The sequence below is a fragment of the Acromyrmex echinatior genome, chromosome 2, assembly GCF_024713525.1.
Source record: "Acromyrmex echinatior isolate Ae372 chromosome 2, ASM2471352v2, whole genome shotgun sequence".
Classification (NCBI taxonomy): domain Eukaryota; kingdom Metazoa; phylum Arthropoda; class Insecta; order Hymenoptera; family Formicidae; genus Acromyrmex; species Acromyrmex echinatior.
In genome coordinates, this window is record NC_141853.1 from 3,625,100 (window position 1) to 3,649,337 (window position 24,238).

The following is a 24,238-nucleotide window of genomic DNA, read 5'->3' on the forward strand; positions in this document are numbered from 1 at the left end:
TCAGTCAACACAGTGACTATCATCCATGACTAGCCATCACTGAATTTTAGAATTTTTGAAACATCACCTAATAAAAATTTCAATGGCATAAACAAGTAGATAACGATGTAAAATAAACAATGCGTTATTGATACACTCATCTATGAAGATGCAATCTTATTTAATTATATTACGATATGACACGATAAAACATATAAAACTTAGTAGACAACATGTTAAATGATAATCAATGTTACGTAGTACTAACAACTAGCAGCATGTGAACCTTAAATACTCGACATCCCCTTCTCTGACGAATAATTGTTTTTTTAGCCGCACTCTCATGTGAACTGTGGACTATAAAGACCATTATGTAAAAAAATGATAATCTTAACTCATAAAGTCATAAATATCAATGCCCCTTGCAAATCACTTAAAAAACACTTATGTCACTTGTATAAATGCTTTCTGAATTTATTAATGATAAGCGTTCTAAACAAAATCTAAGATTATATAATTTTGATTATACTTGATGAACTGATCAAGCTTACGGTTATGACTAAAACTTTTTTACGTGTGATGGTCCTTAATTACATAGAGCGTGATTAGGTAACGTAGAAAGCGAAAGCAAAGATGGGATGTGGCGAACGAGGCACTTTGATTCATGTAAAAAATTTGAAGATGCGCAAAAATGGCAATATAAATTTCGACATATTTTAATTTTACTCGTAGTAACTATATTTATTTATCATTGAGCGCTCATTATGTATTTAAATAAAAATATAATATATGTAAGGATATAAATTTTAATAAAATAATTTGCAACTATCAAAATACAGAAAATATTACTTTAAATAAAAAATAAATTTTCTATAATTTTTAGAAAATTAATATTAATTATTTATAAATATACATAACTATATAGTATACATATACATTCTGATTTTATTGTAACTGTAGTAATTATATATTTCATTCGTAACATATAACATGTAGACATAATTCGTATATCTGATACATGTGATTATGGTCTTATTAAATTAATATTTATATTAAATTAATATTAAACTAATTAATAATATTGTTCTTTATTGTATTTTATATACCATAAAAGAGATATTTTGTTACTGACAAAGCGCAACTCTTTTCTTCTTTTGCCTCGGGCGCCGAAATGCCTAATCCCGGCTCTGGAGAAAAGTAAGAACACATGCGTAGAAAGTGCAGCTAAAGGCATATACAAAATTATAAGTAGTACGGAAGTTGTAACATTATTAGATTCGCTATTGGCCTTATGATCTCTAGGCTGATTGGTCAATTCACTTACTGTTTACGTTTTACTTTCTTCCTTTTTTTATGTGCCAATTATGGGCTTAAGAAAAATAAAAGTTCACAGTGATCAACAACTAAACAACACAAACTAAAATTGTGACGTCTTTAAGGCTGTGGTCAAAGTCTCACTACAAATGCTTTGAAGTATTTGATGGATTAGAAGAAAGAATTCTACAAACTGTCCAGATAAAAAAATGCTTCAAAGCGTTTGCAGCATCGCGTTGTCCATAATAATTTATTTTTATTTGTGCATTTATTTTATATTTTTCTCGCTCTATTTTTTTTCCCTCAAAATTCAAATGAAAACCTGCAGATAATGTTATTAAATTGTCTTTTAGAAGCAACAAACTTATGACAAACTTTTAGAAGCAACACAACTCTTATGACTCGATTTTGACACACTTTTTGTTATCTGGACAAGTTATCTCGAATATATTATCCCTCTCTCCCTTCCCCTTCTTTATCTCTCATCCTTTCTCTCTCGCATTTTTTCCGTTTGATATATTATGCATTCATGTGAATTAAATAAATAATCCAATAAAAAAAAAAATATAATGTACATAATTTGATGTTGGAGAGAAAAAAAAAGATAAACGAACGATATAAAAAGTTCAGCCGTAAAGAACGTTATCTGCAGGTTTTCATTTGAATTTTGAGGGAAAAAAAATAGAGCGAGAAAAATATAAAATAAATGCACAAATAAAAATAAATTATTACAAATATTCGAACACGGAGATTCGTATTTTGCACTCGAATGAAGCGTTATTGTAATAAATCCTGTAATATCCTTCGAAAAAACGGACAACTTTTTCGCACGTTCGTGAATACGTGCACTACGTTCGTAGGACACTTTGTGACTAGTTACTAGTATACTAGACGTGAATGGATAGAATTATCAGTGAAGTAGGGAAATGTGAAAAAAATCTCACATAGCGATTGTAACTACTCGAAATCAATGGCTCCCGTTCTTTTTTAATACATATATCAACATTAAATCACACATATGATGTCACTCCACACTTTTCTTACGTATTACAAATTTTTACGTAATCTTTTTTCGTATATCACAAAATAAACAACGTTATACAACAAATATCTACAAAAAAACTAAGAATCTACGATTTTGTCTCAATCTATGTAGTTTTTTGTACATTTTTGTAAAAATTTTTGTAACCAAACAAAAAAGTTTGTAAATTACGATAAGATATAGATCTCGAATAATTATTTAAGAACATTAAATATTGGTTTTTGATTAGATAACGTAACAGCTGAAAACAATAATCTTGCAGTTATAGTGAAAATGATTTAGATAAATTAGCAAAATTAGCTAAAATGGATAAATGATTAACAAATACTACGATATTAAATATATTTTATATGTAATCAGTATAGATAACAGAGACAAAATTTATATTTGAGTCATTTATCAAATTTATTAAAACAGTCTGTGTAACGTTCAATTAGATAATAAGGAGTTTTTGGAATAACATGAATCTAGGTGAACGCTAAAGTCACGTCGTATCTTTTTCTTAATTACTTGCCAAAAAGAAAATAACCTAACCTTAATCGAATCTGGATAAATGATATTGCAAAAATTTTCTAATAAAATATGGAAGTAACTAATTCTCTAATAAAATATGGAAGTAATTCAGATATTTTACAGTAATATTTGATCACGAGATTTGAATTTTCTTGCATATATTATTTTACGCAAGAAGAATAATGTTACAAATTCTAATTTTCTAATAATATATATTTCTATCAGATACAAAAAACAGCGATGATTCAACTAGCTGGAACAGAAAAACATTTTCTTGCATAAGCAAAAAATATAAAATATGATAACCTTTGTTTTTTTTTTATATAGATAATATCAAATTGTAAAATGACGAGTAATAAATATTAATGTTGAAGGAACTTTGAATTGATAATCATCAAACTTCGATACATGTACTTATTGATAAAATGATGATATCATTGTTTTTCCTTTTCTTTTTCCAACAAATATTTTTATTCTTAAAGTTTTTGTTTTACAATCGTATATGATTGTCTGAGATATTTGATTTCTACTTAGATAGTGAGTGGACATGATTCTGAACAACATTTGTCAATGTCAAGGCCATTGGAGATACCTCTTATTTTCATTTTGACGTAAAAATGAATTTTTAAGTGCAAAAATGAAAATCAAATGACATATCAATAAAATTTACATATTAATAAAACTTTTATAAAAATATATTTTAAACACAAACATTTGCTTCACAGGGCAAAACATGCTCCTTTTTGCAAAATTTGTTCATTTTGTGCAAAAACACGTCGAATGAGTTTAGTTTTCGAGATTGATATAAGGGAATTAAACTTATAACATTTGCCACTGAAGAAAATCTCTTTAAAGGAATAAAATTTTAAGTAAATGCTATAAGAGTCGTCACTAAATGAGTCATATAGTTCCATGCTGTGGTTAGTCTATTATCCCCATCCGTTTATTTTTTAAAAACATTAATGATATACGATAACAAAAACACAAAAACATAACATTTACATAAACAAAAAAAATCTGTTAGATTTTTAAATAAGAATTACACTCACTATCTAAGTAGAAATCAAATAGACAATCATATACGATTGTAAAACAAAAACTTTAAGAATAAAAATATTTACTCAGGTATACAATTTTTTAAAATTGTGGCATAATATTCTATCACAGATGTGTTCGCAACAAGATGTTACAGCAAACTTAGCGGCAATCGCTGCGTGCTCAAACACGTTTCTCGCGTGTCTCGCATGTTTTGTTTTTAATAATGTAACCTTAATTATTCTACTTATCCTCATAGCCAACTAACCGGTCTCCCCCTACTTTATGAAAAATATTAGGTGTTGGAATTAATTCGTAGCGTTTTTTAATGAAAGAATGTTATTTATTTCACATGAGCATTAAAAAATACATTAATGAAAGTACTTCCCATCACTTGTAAAACGCTACGAATTAATTCCAACACCTAATAATTTTATTGTATAATAGTATTTTGAAAAGCTGTTGATACCTGTTATTAGATTCTGGAATCAAAAGTAGGTGTATGTTCCATTTAAAAAAATCGATGTGATTCGACCTGATTTTGGCGACGCCAAAATTAAACTGATAAGATCAATAGATGTTTTTTAATCCTACAACTTTTGTCTGAAACTTTTCTGTAAAACTTATATTTTCCAAGATATTCAGGTGTCCCAACTTTTTTGGAACCTATATATGTATATGACATTTGCTGATGTTGACATAATTGATGATATCATTTGGAGTAAGAATAATTTCAATCAAAATTGTTAAGTTAATCGATGAAATCACTTTGAAAAAATTCTGACTATATATTATAATTCGCTATTCCTGATTTATTCCAAATTTATATATTATATATTTTTGTCCATACGTTAAACAACAAAAATAACTAGAGATTCAAGTTTGACTGATTTCTGTCAAAATTAATATTTTTCACAACAAAAATTAATTATTTACAGATTTTAATATATCATTCAACATTATTAAGATTGAAAGAATTGTTCTAAGATATAATGTCTAGCAAAATCGGGCTAGTCAATTCAAAGATAATTCTAAGACATTCCAGATAAAAATTCTGACTTTCAAGATTTCTTAATCGACATTTTCATTATTTAATTAATTTTCATCGATTCGCAACATGCTTTTGTATTCAAGTTAGGATTCTATGCAAATGAATTAATATACTAACAAAATTGAAACATTATTCATAGCTTTATAAATAATATCAAATGAACACAAATGATTTTTCTACTATGTTCTATTTTAGACATTAAATCAATATTTTTTATTAATAACTTATTACATCAAGAGAGGATATATAAGAGAGGATTATACCTAAACACAACTTTTCTTTTCATTATTTCTTTCTTTTTTTAGGCCCTAATTTTTTTTAGAATGAAAGAAGATAAATTCCAGACTCCTCCTAATCCTAAAATTTCAAGAATACATAAAAAACCAGTATAATCCAGTATAATTCCAGTCACTCATTAATATTACTGCAATAGTTCAGTGGAATGTGTATTTCAAGGAAAAAAATAATTTCGACGCGTAGTTTAAAGATAGATACTATATACAAGCATTTAAATTCACGCAGAATTATATATACAGAAGCACTTAAAACATTTAATGAATTTATGTCTTATATTATATATTTTGCGTGAATTTAAATGCTTGTATGCAGTATTTATCTTTAAACTGCGCGTCGAAATAATTTTTCGGTCTTAAAAAAATTGATTTTTTTCTTTATTATATTCTCACATATACGGTCCTATGAGATTTAATATTAATAAAAAATTAATAATTGCATTCATGTTAAAAAAAACAGTACATTACTTTAAATTAGTTATTTATGATTAAATAAATTGATGATTTACTCGTTAAGTATAATTATAATGTGTCTTGATACTATTTTCTTTATTAACACAAATAAAATTATTTTCATTTATATTAATAAAAAAAAATAGAATGTGATCATATGATTGCATTATGTCCTCTAAGACTGCACTTAAGACAGTTTTAATAACTGATTATGAATACTGGCCACAGACATGTATCATGGAAAATTGTTTAGAAAAAATTCCCATCTGAATTATTTAATTGTTCCCTAGATTATTTTTATTATATTTTCTAGAAGAAATGTAATAATTTAATTGGTATCTATTCTAAATAATAAGCGCGGATTTGGATCCCATAGAATATGTGTGGGATATGATGAGAAGATTGCAAAGATTAGAAGAACCGCCAACAAAACGCGAAAAAAAAACTTTTAAATATGTTCATTTTTCACGGAGTTACACTTATTTGAATTTATGCGAAATTTTGATATAAATTTTTGTTGCGATAATTTGTTGACGAGTGTATTTAAGTAAATGTACTGTAGCATACATATTAAAGTAATACGTAAAATTAACGTATTAATTCGTATTAATTACGTATTAATTCGTAAAAAAAAAATCAGTATCTTATTTTATTAATACATGCAAATCATGCAATATGTATTGAAAAATTTATTGTCGACATTCATAATCGGTTCTGATATTTAAGATCGTCAGTATTATAAACTTAAGTTGTTATAAATCAATCATGAAACAGTATTAGAATTAAATCCATAGCGAAGCCGCATCAGTTTTATAAGACATTACTTAAACAATCTTGAAATAAGAACAAACTATAAATAACTGCCTACAATACTAGCATTACATAACTGAAATGCACATCACGCAATTATATACATTATGGATATGACGAAATTAATCTTTTAAAAAATACATACACCGCTGACTGCACCTCTGTTTTATAATCATCATCTTAGTTTTTATATTGTTTTTTTATTTCTTAATGTATTATTTACGTACAAATGCTTATAATAGGTGTATAAAATGTGAAAAACATAATAAATGTGTGATGAATTCACAGACTTATAGACTAATTCAATATGATAAAAAGAGATAAACCTGATTTGGGCGTCTATCACGGAACAAAGTCGGAATGAATTCCGATTCGGAATTATTCTACTTTCCCCAGAAAATATAATAGAAATCTAGGAAATAATTGAATAATTCCGATCGGAATCTATTCCGATTTTGTTCCATAATAGGTATTGTTCTTATTTCAGTTCCCATATGCGTATGCATGCGTCCTATCTGTAAGTATCGCGTGAATTATTTATGTGAAAACACTACATTAGTCATAACAGAAATTATTACAAATGTTAAATGACCTTTCATTCTATTACATTCTGAAAAAAAAATATAAAAAATCATAATTTGTAGTGTGATAAACTACAAAAGTCGATATAAAATAGGAAGTAATATGAATATAAATCTTGTAAATAGGTTCTGAATATAAGTCTTGTAAATTAGAAATTTAAATTACGCGTTATGTGATTATCCATGTAATTTATACATGCGTGAGTGAGGAAACTTAAATATGGAAGCGAATTTGGCAGTTTATTTATAGGCTGCGTTCCACTTAATGCTCACAACGCTCTTGAAATTATTTTATCCTTGTCGTTTATTAAATGTTAAACAATGACAAACGATGCTCGCGAGCGATGCGAGTGTTAAGTGGAACGCAGTCATAGAAGTTTGTGGATGAATTACATAATTGTTGATATTCATTGCATTTTATGCAAAAAAGATGGAAGCTTCACAACTATAAGAGTCGCTTTAACCAAACTCCGACTAACTTAATCGGCCGATTAGTCCATTGGAATTAATCAATCGTATCTACCGTTAACGAAATGACAAATACAATTCCAATTGACTAATTGGAATTTCTAATTGGCCGATTAAGTTAATCGAAGTTTGATTAAAGTGATCTTAATGCCCATTTCTACTAATGTAGTTTAACTTTAATCGGTTCAACTAACTCTTTTTCTAGTTCTAAGAATTAAAAAAAAATGAAGAGTAATTAAGTTTAAGAACTGAGATTAAAGTTGATCTACATTGGCAGAAACGGGCATATCGTTTAACAAAAATCACTTTCATCAAAAATCTTGCGAAACACGATAATTTTTTTGTTACAAGTCTTTTTTACGATATTAATTTCGAATGATGTTTATGAGTGGAATAAAATTCTTGCATAAATTTTGTTATAAATTTTATAACAAAATATATCATACGATTACATAATTCAGCTATTATCTGTCTTGTTCAAATAAATATATTATACGTGCAAATCAATTCATTAAAATTCTATTGTATAAATAAAGAATAGTCACTTTAACATCATTTGATACAATTTGACATAGAATTTCTTGTCGAGCAATGTCATGTGAGAAATGTTGCGCATTTCCTATGATGAAAACTACCCAATCAAATGAGACCTCACATCATTTACACTAGATTTCGAGATACACAATCGACCTTCAGATTTAATTTAATATTTTGAAGATAATTATTTAAAAAATTAAATAGTTATTAGAATTGTTAATGGCTGTATTTAGCAAAGAAAACAATTTAATGAGCGTTCAGTGATTCTTTATTATAATTAGTTCCTATACTAAATTAAATACTATTCATGCAAAGAATTACGAACAAGATCCAATAATATTAAAAATTCACCGATTAGTTTTCTTTACTGAAATAAGTAGTCAACATATTTCTGAAGTAAAGCGTTTTTTATCTATACATTAATTACAATATTGTTTGATTAATTGTACTACATTATTTACAGAATCGACTAATGTATGGAAATACGTATAATAATGTATATTTATTTTAAAATAAGTAACACAATTCAAAAATTAATTTTTTTTTTCCAGGAAAAAGAAAAATTATTTTCAACTTGACAGAAAATTATTGACTAATCAAATATCAGCAAAAAAAAAATATTCTTAACATAATCATACGTCATTTTTGCCATTTTTTAAATTAAAAAAAAAAACATTTTTTAAATAAGTGAGGTAATAAACCAGTAAGAATCAACACAAGATGTCCGCGTGTAAAATTTCTTTGTATAGATTTTGTACAGACGATACTTGCTTTGAGTCTTCTTCAGCGTATCATTAAGATAATAATTTAATAATCTTAAAAGGCATGCGACTAATTTAAAGTTGTGTCACAAAATAGTAATCAGAGTATAAAATTCAAAGTTAAAATTAATGAAACGTAGTATCTGGTAGAATACTTAAACAGTTAATCAAATTAAAAAAAGAAAGTTGCCATGATAAGATATCCTGGTATACTACGATGTATATATTACGAGTTATTGTAAGCTTGTGACATTTTTTTAAGTTATAACGATATTTTGACGATTTAAGAGAAAACAGTCGTTTTCGAGCTGTGAAATTTGCTTTTGATTTTATGTGAAGTTGATTTTTAATGATTAATATGGTAATGTTTATTTAATTTATTTATGGAAATAACTCAAAAATCTATTTTTTTTTTAGTTATTACTTTTGAAGGAAGGAAACAATATGTACGTACATGTTTGCAAAAATTTCCAGATAGCAAAGCTGACTCAGCAAAATCGCACAAATCTGTCAATGCTGGCCGTAGATTTGTCTTCAATGATTTCAAATATACTGATATTGTAGCAACATGCAGATAACATGTGTATATATTAGGTGTTGGAATTAATTCGTAGCGTTTTACAAGTGATGGGAAGTACTTTCATTAATGTATTTTTTAATGCTCATGTGAAATAAATAACATTCTTTCATTAAAAAACGCTACGAATTAATTCCAACACCTAATATATTATCAGCAGTTTAACAGCAAGATAGTTGCGTCAATGTTATCTCGCATTGTTAGCAATATGATAATATTGTTTGATGTGGCATATTATTATGGCAACATGATGGCAACAGTATGAATTTTGATGATTTTAAAATTGCCGGCAAATTGCTGGCAAGTTGCTATTCAATGTTATCATATCGTGAAGGCATCAAGTTGCCAACAAACAAGGACTCAGTTGCTGCAATTCTGGTAGCAACACATACTTAGGAATGTAACAACATATATTAGGAACCCAGCAAACGAGAATGGATTGAAATGGATTCAGATTTTCAGAAATATTGATTCACGAATATTAAAATGAATTTTCAATCCTGAATGCATTTTTCATTTATAGGAATTGCATAGAGCATATGCCTTTCAATCTAAAAATAATATTAGCTTTTTCTGTGCAACACACAACACAACACAACACACACACACAACACACACACTGTGAATACTGTCCAATTCAAAATTTGGAAATGCACTTTTTCAATCCAATTGCATCCAATTGAATCCAATTAAATCTAATGAAAGCCAGAAAAAGAGAGTATTCACTATTTATAAATACGCATTTGTATAGAAAAAAATTTCAATCCATTTAGTCCATTCTCGTTTACTAAGAAGCAACATGCCAGCAACAAGATAGACACGTTGCAATCTGGATTAATAGGAAGAATATTAAGAGCAGAATTATTACATGAACTCTCTCGTTACAATTATATTCAAAATAAAATTATCTAATTCTTTTATATAATGAATATAGATAATAGCAATATTAATAAACTTACTTAACAAATCATGTAAAATTCAATAGTTACGTGATCAAATGCGTCATGTCTAGAAAAAAATTTATTATTTATATGTATAACAATTACTTTCAAAAAGAACTAGTATTGTTATTTCAGAGTTGTGTCTCTATTAATTAGGCGAGTTCTCATTTATTTAATACATTTAACTATAAAATACGTTGTAAAAAGCTTTACATAAATTCGCTTTGATCAAAATCACGTAAATCCGACATTGCCAATGAAAATTTTTGTAAAATTAAGACGTTAAATTAAATTATAACGTGATTATAACATCAATTATAACATCAATTATACAAGAGTATACTTCGATAATTAACGGACACGTAAATTGAATTTACGTACGATGATGCAGTTATTTTCGCACAACTATCAAAAAAATGTTCGTACATCTCGAAAGTACAATAAAAAATGCATTCGAATGCAGTAATTGTATACCCACAGTATATTGGATTCTTAATGATGCTGTAATGGGTGAAATAACTTATTTAAAGCAAGTTCGTTTGTTTCAACGCTCGTTGCATCAACTTGTCGACCCAACACTCGTGACTTTTGCAGGAATTATGCAGAACCATCGACGATCCGGGTTGCAAACAATTGCCTTCAAACGAGATCATTAAGAATTGATAATCACAAACGAGTAAAAGGGGCCGAAGGCTCCAAGAGATCGATAGTTTAATATGAACGAAAGATCTTCGACAACCTGCGAGTGGACAATATTCCTCGAAATATGCGTATCGCGATAATAACGGTGACTGTTGTCCTCTTTTCACAATTCTGCATCAATGTCGGAAGGTATATTGTGATAATTGTGGATTTCGATATAAGATCGTAATTTTTCAGAATAAAAAGTTAAAAAGAAGAATATTAGAGAAATCATAAGAGATATCCTTTTATTTCAAAATTATAAACATATCATTACATTAAGAGAAACATCTGAATCTTAATAAATATTTATTTGAATATATAGTGCTAGTTGAATATTTACTAAATGTAAACATATTTATTTTTATAAGAACTATTAATTTAAAAAGCGGAGTATCAATCCTATTATTAATACACAGTCGCGCTCCGATTGTAATCATCTTCTTTAAGTACACTCAGTTCATGTACTAAGTAGATCTTAATGATTGTACTATATATAATTTTATGTAATGTGCAGTTAGTTTAATTGTTATATTCTTTTTATTTTCATTTCTATCTTTATAGGCATCTGAAACACTCGCATATTTTTGCGTCGTATTAATCCTTTCTCTCTCTCTCTCTCTCTCTCTCTCTCACACACACACACACACACACACACACACACACACACACACACACACACACACACTGTGTTAGATAATCAAGATAAACAAGATTTAGCTATGAAATTGCAATTAAAAGGCATACTTTATGCCTCTTTATGCCCCTAATAAGAAAAAAAAAGTAATTCGAGATCAATTTACTATCGTGTGAAAAAAATACCTTATAGGAATACGAAATTACAATGTAGAATTTTTATCTTATTGCATAATGATAAAGTTATTTCCACTTGTTATTAAAAGTTATTTCCAAAAAAAGGTATAATCGTGAATAGAACAATTATATTACTTCTTTTTAAATAGATTTCTTGCCTGCTTATGAAACGATTAGTTCTTTACTTATGGATATAAGTATGGATTCACATAAGTACGAAATTAGTAAGAACTAATCGCTCGATGAATAGGCGAAATCCTTTGAAAAAAAAAATGAAATTATTCTGTTCATGACTGTATGTTCAACAAATTTGAATATTGCTTCTTTTTTTAATATTATTTTATTATAGTCATCTCGATGCATGTTGCATGTGCTTTCTTATAATATTACAGAAGTTTCGAACGTTGGTGCGAACGCAAAACGGAAGATCTAAAATTGGTAGTCGAACGAATAGTAGAGGAAATCGCTACACATAGTAGCTGTATAGTTTTCATTACTGATTCTACTTATCGTGGATTAATCGATATGCGTGCTATTAAAATATCTTCTTTTTTATCGCGATATGATGTAAGTATCAAGAGACGAAGTATAACGATTTTTGGCGCTAAGCCAAACGCAATGACACGTGGCTACTTATTCATTAAAATATTCCGAAAGTTTTTGTCCTTAAAAAATTATAAAATTTAAATAAAGTTAGCTAAAGATTATTAATTAAAGTTATATGTTTATGTAAAAACTCTTATTAATTCTGCATACTTTTAATTATATCTTTTTTTGTTTTTACGTCCATCAGATTCAATATATTTATAAATAAATTTTATCAGAAATATTTATCGCATATTTATTTTTCAGATCGGTATACGCGATAACGACGATTTTTTATGGCCAAGGAAAAAAATGGTAAATACACTTCGATATGTGAAAGCAACAGGTTGCGATGCGTACATTATACTAATTAGCAATGGATTACTAACATCACAATTTCTACAATATGTCGAAGGGTAAACGATCAAGATTATAAAATGATACAGATTTACAATCGATTATGAATTCTACAATTATCTAAGAAATTATGTTAATTTTATATTTTTACATCGGAAAGAGTTTAATTACAACTAATATACGTCATTTAAAAAATATGCGAATTAAAAATTAATAAGCAACATTATAAATTGAAGACAAAAATTCAACTAACTTTTTGATTCATCAAATTATTATTTTAGAATTACAGAATATTTTCCAAGTTATTAAATTTGCTTTCCTCACATCCCTTTTATGATTTGGGGATAAATATGAAGATGGGAGAGCCAACCTTGATGATCTTGACCTTGACATGTTGTCAAGTCACGACCTTGAGTGATCCAACAGATTTTAGCCATCACTCGTTATTTGTTAAAAAATTATTAAGAAGAAAAATTTAAAAAGCAACGTCTTATTTCTGCCACATACAATATTAAAAATGATCATATATCTTTCCTGTGTACGTAATGGCTTTCCACGCGAAGCGAGTTTCACCCCATCCCCCTCTCCCCCCGCTTCTCCCCGCTAAAGATTGTACAAGTTTTTATGCAAAGCAAAATCCATTCCATCTTCCCCCACTGCCAAGGGACATATGACTTTCCACGCTAAGCGAGATTCACCCCACCTTCTTCCCTATCAAGGGGCACACGACTTTTCGATTTTGCGAAATGAGGTCTTTCCCACCTGCCCTTCTGCCTATTGTCTAGGGCATGCTTCGCGTGGAAAGTCATACGCTCTTTAACAGGAAAGTGAGGTGGATCTCGCTTCGCTTGAAAAGTTGTTATGCACTATAAGTAGAAAGAGATATGGTAGTACTTAAATTATATATAGCAAAAATAAGACATTATTTCTTAAACCTTTTTGTCTATAACTTTTTAATGAATAACTAAAAATGGCTAAAATCTGTTGGAGGTCATTCAGGGTTATGACCTTAGCAACATATGTGTATTTGTAAGTCAAAGTCATGGAGGGATCCCCTAATTTACATTTTTATCAAAATTATATTAGGTGTTGGAATTAATTCGTAGCGTTTTTTAATGAAAGAATGTTATTTATTTCACATGAGCATTAAAAAATACATTAATGAAAGTACTTCCCATCACTTGTAAAACGCTACGAATTAATTCCAACACCTAATATAAGAAAATAACGTTTTCAAAGAAAATTTTTGTTTTTAAAACAAGAAATCTAAAAAGCATTTTTTTAAAGAATTTTTATTCTATATAGTAGATAGTAGGTAGTAGCAAAGAGATGTTATTTTTATAAACTTTTTTCTTAATAACTTTTTAAAGAATAACGAGCAACGACTAAAATCTGTTGGTCACTCAGAATCATGACTTTGACAACATGTATGATAAGATCAATGTCATCAGAATTAGCTCCCCCATCTTCATATCCATATCATATATATCATCATTTTTTCCATATTCAGAATCACTTTTAAAATTTACATATATTTTTTATAGAGAACGTCTACTCAATACACGTGGCTACTTCTTACTTTTGCATGATAATCGGCTATTCAGGCCCGAATTGCATTACATTTGGAATCGAATTGTCAACGTGGTATTCATACGACAATACGGTACGTACAAGTATCGTTCGGGCGAACGGATTCCTATGAAACGATTCGATCTCAATACTGTCTATTATCCGTCGCGTACAAGAGATTTCACAGCGATGAAGTACATTGATACGTGGCAAAACGGCAAACTACGTTACGGTAATAATCATTATGTGCCGAAAACCATGAATCTTCATGGAAACAGTTTGCGGTTAGTATTCAGTCACATGTTTATTAATTCGAACATGTAAGAATGTAATTTCATAATTCTTGATTTTTGTTCGTAAGATTTCACAGATTATATGCTTTCACATTTAAAAAAATTGCAAATTAAATTATCTTTGCTATTCTATTTTTTCTTGATAAAAATATATAAAAAAGATCTTAATTTGCAATTTTTTTATCCCAAGAATAAAACAAAATAAAATAAAGGAAAAATGTAAGTCAATGAAAGCGGACGCGAATGTCGATGCATAATATATTTAGTTTATTTCACTTGTAGTGAATTGCGTACATAATATTACGTATATATTTCAATCACAATTCTGATGAGTCTTCTTCATACATATTATATATATGTATAAAATTAGCATATTTAAATGGCAGAAACAAGATTAAAATTACAATAATATAAAATAAATCAAAGTGTAAAACAATAAATAGAAACATCAATTAAAGTCCGAATTACATGCTAAATTAAAAATTGTATTAAAAAATAAAGCAGCTGTCCCAGCTATAAAAAATAATAAGTCGATCAAGATCAAATTGAAACTGATTCAATTGTTGGTTAATTGGTATATTGAATTGATGTTGATCTAACATCGTTGATTAAGCAATTATTCCTGACTGATTATTCCTAATCGAAATTCAAAGTAAGAAAAGATCAAATGTCAACGTCTGTAGCATTTAATGTGCATTGACAGTAGCTGTGACAGTAGCTGTGACTATAATTGCATGGCAAAATAGTTACTGCTAGTATTAGTAATAATAATCATATATGATAGTTCTCTCAAATAAAAAAGTTAGACTAGCTACGTTTACATCGCGCGCTTAATCCGTGATCTATACAATATGTGTCTTTGTTTAAACTTACAAGATAAACAAGGACACCTATTGTATAGGCTGCAGCCTAAATGCACGGTAAACGTAGTTGTATATATAGAATTTATAAAAATTTAGAGTGAAACTGGAATATAAAAGAAAAATGCCAAAAATGAAATTTTAAAGTTTACACGTTTCTCGATATATATTTTTTTCTTTCATCTCTAAACTTTTGTCTTCTACAATCGAATCTAAATTTTGAATCTGTCTACATGCACGTCATATTCAAAGAGTTAAGTTTAGTAAATGTATACATTGATTACAATAAGTGTATACATTTACTAACACTTTGATAATATATACATTTACTAACAATTTGTAATATAAATAATTATATGTGTGTGTGTGTGTGTGTGTGTGTGTGTGTGTGTGTGATACATGGGGCATTTCATGCTAAGTCATTTTATGACGAAGATTTGTCTTTGGATATGAAAAAAGCAGCCAGATTTTCCACGGTTAAAACAGTGCTATCAATACAAAAGTACTACTTTTATTCCGCTTTCTGGAGAAAAACTATCGATTAAGAAATATTCTAATGCCACTGCTCAAATTATTTTCATCCGAAAATAAACGATAAAATATGAAAATATTTCAGGAAATGGAAATAAAAAATAAAAATAACAAAAAAACAAAAAAATAACAAAAATATAAAAATAACAAAAGATTAATAAAAATAACAAAAATAAAAATAAAACATTTTAAATTTAAAAAATATAATTGTAATGTGCAGGCATTAAAATATTCCTTGAAAACAGTTTCAACCCTGTTAAACGAGAATAATCATTTTTAAACTCATGTGGGCGATTGGGCTGAGCGTGACGGAGCGACATTGCTTCACTTTCCGAGCTCTTACTCTCAAATGCGTGTCCCATTACGTCCTTTTAGATTAAAGTAGAGACCTAGAGCTACATTTTGAGTTATATTAAAAGAAAATCGAGATTGGTCTTTTAGTCACACAGGTATTTTGAAAATTTAAAAACGGATAGAAATCGTCAATAAACGATCTGATCAAAAAAAGAATATTTTCATGTGAAAGAGCGTTAAATTTTCTATAAGAAAATGTCAATATTTCATTTTCAAACTTGCCTTTCATACCCACTAATAACAAGCGAAAAGAATGCTGCGACAAGGAAGCTCAAAAATCGACGACTCTACAATTCGGCAATTAGTTAGCCTATGGGTCTATTATTCAGCATAGAGTCTTATTTATTAAACTGTTCAAGCTCAAGCAATATGAACGAATTTCATGAAACTTCACAAAATGGACTGGCTTGGCATGGAATGTTCCATATATTATATGAATGGGACATTTCACGGTTATCTATGAAAATTTACGTCAAATCAAAAATATGTTCAGACAAAAGTATTATAATTTTAAAAAGGACAAATCATGATAATATCAATTTTAAAAAGCAATTTTTCAAGATCGCATGAAAATCACCTACACATTTTTAAATGGAAAATGACATGATTTTTTTTATAATATTACCCAGTGAGAAATAAGAATGGAATCGATATCGAAACCATCAAATCGTCTATATAATATAAGCATTAAAAAATTTACCTTTAGTTTTTGAGAATACTTTAAATAAAACTCTCAAATCTCCATGCACAACAAAAATGAATAAATGCTTCTGCTAACAACACATCTTACCGCATCGAGCTCATTACTTGTTATGACTTATGACACGTTTGCCAGCAACTAGTCAATTATACCAACTTCCAATGATTGCCGCTAGATTGCAATGCTTTATTTTAAAAAATCCCTATTTCTCGCGTAATAGGCATGTACAGGGTCCGGCAAAATGATCTCCCACATTTTGCATCGCCACTGTCCCCGAATCACTGAAGAGAGGGGGAGCTTAGCGTAGTCGGTTGGTAGCTCGCGCTTTGCCATTTCAGTTGTCGTCATGAATTGGACGGGCGAGCATCGTGTTTTCGAAACATTTATGAAAAGTAACGAATCTGTGATTACGACGCAAAGAACTTTTCGTACTCACTTCGCGCTTGATAGACATGCTCTAGTTCCAGATCGCAAAACAATACTGTTGTGGGTTTCAAATTTTAGAGCTACAGGTTCAGCTTTAAAAAGAAAATCAACTGGTAGACCCAGAAGTGTTCAGACACCTGAAAATGTTGCAGCTGTAAGAGAAGCAGTTGAACGATCTCCTAGCCGTTCAGCTGTTAAACATGCCTTTTAGAAATCTAGAAACTTTTAGAAACTTAGAAATCAGCTTCGAATGTGTATCGAAAAAAATGGTCGCCACTTGGACTCTGTAATTTTCAAAACTCAATAAAAACAAATGGTATAGCATAAATTTTCAGTTAATAAAAATAAAATCTAAATAGCATTTACAATGGCGTTTTTATTAAAGATTAAAATGTGGGAGATCATTTTGCCGGACCCTGTAGTTACATAGCTTGTGACATTTTAAATGTCCCATTGTATATATACATATATACAGGGTGTATACTAATTAAGTATACTAAAATATTTTAAAAGATAATTCTCTCACACAAATTTTTCATATGATCGAAACAGCTTAATTTTAAAGATATCTGTTTGAAGGACGTAAAGCTTTATCTTTTTAGGCTATACATTATATTTTCATTCAATTAGAGATGAATCCAAGGCGAATACTTTTTTTACGAAAAAAATCTGATTTTTTTCTTAAGTTTGAAACTTTTTTATGGTAAATGGGATGAATGGGCAGAAAAAGTGTCTCTTTAATATTTTTGATAGAATGTCATTTCCAAGAAAAAAAATAAATTGGAATTCATACATTGCAATCATTTTATCTTATTATTAATAGATAATGATCTCGGAAATGACTTTACTATCAAAAATATTAAAGATCTTTTTTCTGCTAATTTATCCCATTTATTATAAAAAAAATTTTATTCACACAAGAAAAATCAATAATGTAATTTTTTTTTGTAAAATAAGCGTATCCACTTATCCTTGGATCCATCCTTGATTGAATAATGAAATAATGTATAGTCGCAAAAAAAGAGACTTCATATCCTTCATATCCTTCATATATTATAAAGTTTTATCATCAAAATAGCCTAAATGATTCTTGAAATTTTTGTAAATGAAATTTTTTTCGACTTTAACGTCATGTATCTTTGAAACTAAGCCATTTCAGTCAAAAGTTTTTGTCTCGAATTTGTATGAGCAATTACTTAAAATCTTTAGTGTACTTAGGACACATCCTGTATACAAATTAGCTTTTTCAATGTACATTTAAGATAGAAAAATTGCTCTAATAGAATTTAGTATTTCTAAGTTCCTAAATTTTATCACAGAATAAAAAATGTCATTAATATATTTCATTAATTATTGCAATGTTTAATGTTCTACTGAAAATTATGTAGAATTGCGATTTTCGAGCATATACCGGCTGTAACAGAAGCATCGCGGGATTACTATCAGCAAAGTACAAATGCTGCAAGTCCTAAAGCACTGGGTATTGAATTCGAAGTATGTATTAAAATGTGTAGTAAAAAAAATAAAATAATACATAACAATAAAAGCTAAAATTAAAAACAATAACTAAAAAAAAAAAATAAAAGATGATATTCGTAAAATGATGTTTATAAAATAAATTAAAAATTATGTATACTTATATTATAATACAACTTAAATAAATCAAGTACTTTATTAAATATTAATTTTTTATAGACTTTATCGAAAACTGATCTGAAGAGCCAAGTGTTTAAATTTTTTAAAATCTTTAAAAATAACATGCCTCCTAATTTTTTAATACATAGGCATGAATAAACAAATTGTTCTCCTCTTATATCCTATTTATGTATTAATTTAGTAGAAAATTTTCGAGATCTTAATTAACGGAAGATTTGTTGTTTCAGTTAATCCGAGTTATAGCAAAGGCAATGAATTTCAAAGCAGATTATTATATGCCTTCTAATATCGCTAATGAAAGATGGGGTAAAGCGGGAGATAATGATAGCTATACGGGCCTTCTTGGTGAAGCAATTGCCGAAAATGCCGATTTCTTTCTCGGAGATCTGTATTATACATTGTATTACTTGAATTATTTTGACCTATCGACGCCGTACAACACGGAATGTCTTACATTCTTAACACCGGAAGCATTAACCGATAATTCATGGAAATTACTGATATTACCTTTCAGGTACATTATTAATATAACAAATATATACTTATCGTACGAATAATTTATGAATTATTCGTTGAAAATTATTTTAAAAAACTTAATAGCACTTCGAAGAATGCAATTATTCCAATTAACCAAAATAAATAATTCTATAATGAATTATTTATTTATATTTCTGTCGAATAAGAAAGTAGTAACCAGTTACCTTCCATCTCTCTATATAATCTACCTAAGTTTTACGATTTTTCCTAATTTTTAATTGACAATAAAAATTGATCAGATTCAAAAGAAAAAAGATTATAATCTAAGCAAAAAATGTTCAATCTATGTTCATTATTAGAAATATTTATTTATGTTTATCATAAATATTATATAAAATATTTAATCTATGTTTTGATAATGTTTTCGAATAAAGCTTATATAAAAATCCCGGGAAAAAATATTTAAATATTTAATTAATAAATATTTATATACAATTATATATAATTATATATAAAATATATTCATTTATATAATATTTTTTCTCCGAGATATTTATATAATATTTCAAAAAATGAACAATAATAAATTTATTATAAATATTCTATGCTGTCTGGGGTTTCATAATATTTAAAACTATATCTTTCTGCATTTTTAGGCTGAACACGTGGATAGCAGTCTTTTGTACCCTATTGATGGGCGGCGGAGCTTTTCATGTGTTTGCGTTGCTCTATCAGAAATACATAGGTTCGCGTGCGTCTCTGAACCACGACAAAATGAACAAATACGATAGCATGAAAGGTTTGTATCTGTTCACCGAGTTCCAGAACAGCATATTGTACACATACAGCATGTTGCTCCAAGTCTCCTTACCACGTTTGCCGAATGCCTGGACTGTGAGAATCTTCATCGGCTGGTGGTGGATCTACAGTATCTTAGCAGCCGTCACTTATCGTGCCAGCATGACAGCGACCTTATCACATCCTGTTGCTAAGTACAGTATACGATGATATCAAAGACATAGAACTTAAATTGCATTATCCGCATCTAAATGGATATCAATCCATAATATAGATTTCTAAAGGATGTTCTGAAGGACATCCTGTGAGTGTCTCAACGTTCTGAGAACGTTTCCAGAAAGAGCCTCTTTAACTCTTTGGGCTAAAGTACGCTGTATGGGAAATATAATCAATAAAAATGAGAGAGAGGAAGCATGAAAACGATCAATTTCCTTTTTTTTATAAGATATTGTAATTGGTGACTGAATAGAAAGACATAGAAACTGAGTTGAATAGAGTTGTTAATTTTAACAATTCTATTTTGTATGTCTCTCAGAAAGTCCACTATACGTCTTTAAGTTAAAATTTTTTTACAGTGTACAGTTATATATTACGTGAAATGAAATAAATAATGAAACATATTATATGTTCTTTCATCAGATTTTTTTAGCCGATTTGAAATGTCCTCGAAATCGTAAAATATTTGCATACATTTGAATATTATTATATTAACGCTTGAAAAAAATTACAGACTAAAATATATACATAACAAAATCGGTTTTTCAGTTAATTTAATTAATAACAAATATTTAAAAATGTATTTCTACAAAAAATATTTTTAAGAATAGAAATATATTTCTGTTCTTTCTCTCAATTAACATCATTTTATTCATTTATTGAGTCATCTAAAAAGTATCCGCGGTTTTTAGATGACCCAATATTATTGCAGAGTAACTATCGACACATTAGCACAGCTGACTAAATCATCGCTAGCAGTAGGAGGATGGAATGAGGAGAGTAAAGAATTTTTCCTCGCCTCTTCGGATCCACACAGTCAGGAGATTGGCAATAAGTTCGAGTTGACGGAAAACGAGGAGGATGCAATCGATCGAGTAGCCAATGGGACGTTCTGTTACTACGAAAACTCATATTTATTACAGCACGCTCGTGGAAGACGAATATTTGAGAAGCAAAATGGTCGACAGAATACAACTGAAAAGAACACTGAATCATCAGTCAAGTACAATATACATATTATGGAGGAATGCGTCGTCTATATGCCAATTGCGTTAGGGTTGGAAAGGAATTCTCCACTTAAACCTCATGTGGATTTATTGGTATTTTATGTGATGGTATTACCCATACGTTTCGACCTTATTATTACGTCATCTTCAGTTAAACGCATCAAAGAAGTTAAACGCAAATTTACCAAAATTAATAAAACGGTTAAAATTATACAATTTATAGTTACGCAAAAATTTGAAAATTAGTATTTATTCTATCTATCTACCGCACAATGCAATGCTTTTTGTTTTGGTAATATTATCGGTTATATTCTTCCATTATAACAGTCGCAATAAGTTTATAATGATAAAAATATTGAACTGATGAGTCATTAAACTTATTATGACTGTTATAGTGGAAGAATATAACCGATAATATAGGAAAAGCCCTTATTATGATAGCGAGTTCATTTTGGGTAAATGCTAGAAGTCTATAGACAGAATTAAAAAAAATAATAGGTCATTTTGAAGGGAATTTAAGCTTTATAAGGTAACGTTACATAAAATTTAATTCAAATTCCATTTTTTTTTAAATTAAAGAAATATAAAAAGTGAGCAAATCGCAAAGTCAAAAAATTGTGCTCCTAATATGAGACGCCCTGAGAAATCGTAATAGTAAAACGCAAAGTATATCAATATTGCAGTTAAAAAACTTTATTTAATGTTTCTAAAATACACATAGCCAGCGTGCGCGAAAAATGAGCTTGTGATAGATTTACTCAGAATTCGTTTTCAGATAGTTGGAATTAAGCATCGCAGATATGCACTCAACGTTCATTCCAGTTATTTTACAATAACATTTATACTTTAGCAACGATTTTCACTATAATATAGGAGCATGGGTATTTCATATTAGGAATACCGTGAGTATTATATTACGATTTCCACGTCTTATGGTTTTACGATCATCAAATCTTCTGTAATTAAACAATTCAATATATTCCGTATTTTTGTTAGTACGACCTTATTCTATCACTACATGAAGAATTTACTGCCAAATATTTATTTATTAAATAATAAACAAGATTTAAATAGTCATTTCAACGAAACTTGAAGACATCCAAATTCTAAAATCTTGTTTTACAATGATATAGACATAATTTAATAATGAATTTTCTACTAAATAATTTTCAATCTAAGAGCAATAAATTCATAGTGGAACCAATAGATAGTTTATTAGTTTAGCAGAAACATCGCTATCTCTTATTTATTAGGCATCTATCTCATAATAGGGAGCTTTCCTCTATTAGCAGAACGAAAAGCACATTACATTGTGAAGATAGATAGAATAAATATTACCAACTTTCTGTGTAACTATAAATTGTATAATTTTAACTGTTTTATTAATTTTGTCAAATTTGCATTTAATTTCTTTACACTAAGGATGATCTAATAATAAGGTCGGAATGTATATTCTAAGAATTTAAAATACATAAAAATCTGGCTTGTCCCTTCTTGTTATTTATTGTTTATTATTATTGAGCCATTTATAAAATTATTTTTAAATAAATTATATTTACGTATAAAACGTTCTTTACATTTTGGAAAATACTATATAATATATTTGAGATAGATTAACTTATTAAAGTAAAATTAATATATATCTATTAATGATTCGCAATTATTAAAAAAATGAAAAAAATCTTTTCATTCTTTTATTTTCTTGATACTAGTACAACTTTTAGAAAATCAGATTTATTTAGTTTCTCTTATATAAATCGCGTTTTAGGTGAGACGAATGACGGAAATTGGTTTGGTGCACAAGTGGCTGAGCGATGTAATGGAATGGTCGAAGATCAATGAATCACGGCAAAAATCTCAATCCGAAACAGCATTAGTAAACCTACGAAAATTGTATGGCGCTCTTACTGCTCTCGGTATTGGTTATCTTCTCAGTTTTATAGCTTTACTCGGAGAAATTCTACACTGGAGATACGTTGTCTTAAGAGACCCAAGATATGACAAGTATCATCTTGATATATTTTATAAAAACAGCGATAAAGCAAAAACTTGAAAACTTTATTTAAAACACACTATTTTATTTCGCATAGCGGTTCGCATAAAAGTATTACATACTTCGTATTTAAAATTGAAAGATTGAAAGCTTTTTGTATTTTGAAATTTAAATAATAAGATTGTTATTAATGTTAGTATTTTGAAATACAGAATACAAAATACTTTTATATGCTCCCATGAAATACAAAATATAATACATACAATACAATACATATTTTCATGTACTCCGAACAAACACAAAATACAAAATATAATTGTCTTACCAATACTGTTTTTCAAATAAAAGTATTTCTAATACATGTCCAGCCCTGTTGATAGCATTAAGATCAAGCGAACATGTGTCTTTAGCGCGAATATTTATTTGATTTTTATTATGTCTCTATTTATATTATGCATTCGTTCTTATTCTTGGCTGCATAAATTGCAATATCATTGCAAGTATCGAAAAGATGTGACGACGAAATTTCTCGGGATATAAAAAGAGTACTTGATACTTTGAAAGTTA

The 24,238-nt window shown here is 28.5% G+C and overlaps 2 protein-coding genes across 12 annotated transcripts in view; one reads left to right on the forward strand and one right to left on the reverse strand.

Annotated features, from left to right (window-relative positions):
• LOC105145346 (Acyl-CoA oxidase 3) overlaps nucleotides 1–17,212 on the reverse strand; it is a 21,717-nt gene extending 4,505 nt beyond the window's left edge. Inside the window, exons 1-3 of one of the 11 annotated variants that reach the window (XM_087416747.1) lie at nucleotides 531–547; nucleotides 248–336; nucleotides 1–67 (exon numbers count right to left, since the gene is read on the reverse strand). The exon at nucleotides 1–67 is cut by the window's left edge and continues 284 nt beyond it. Coding sequence is in view for 3 of the 11 variants with exons in the window: in XM_087416749.1 (XP_087272875.1) it covers nucleotides 266–324 (59 nt within the window). In the remaining 8 variants the exon portion in view is untranslated. Of the gene's footprint in view, nucleotides 201–247; nucleotides 644–1,303; nucleotides 1,383–2,025; nucleotides 2,162–17,098 lie in introns of those variants that run through there. The other 10 variants (XM_087416753.1, XM_087416749.1, XM_087416745.1 and 7 more) reach the window with 10 other exon arrangements.
• Ir68a (Ionotropic receptor 68a) lies at nucleotides 10,660–24,018 on the forward strand. The gene is made up of 9 exons (XM_087416756.1): nucleotides 10,660–11,186; nucleotides 12,242–12,416; nucleotides 12,702–12,850; nucleotides 14,336–14,644; nucleotides 18,913–19,018; nucleotides 19,408–19,694; nucleotides 20,314–20,649; nucleotides 21,384–21,771; nucleotides 23,447–24,018. Exons 1-9 carry the CDS (start codon nucleotides 11,122–11,124, stop codon nucleotides 23,729–23,731), a joined length of 2,100 nt encoding a protein of 699 aa, XP_087272882.1. The 5' UTR covers nucleotides 10,660–11,121; the 3' UTR covers nucleotides 23,732–24,018.
• The last annotated feature ends 220 nt before the right edge of the window (nucleotides 24,019–24,238 follow it).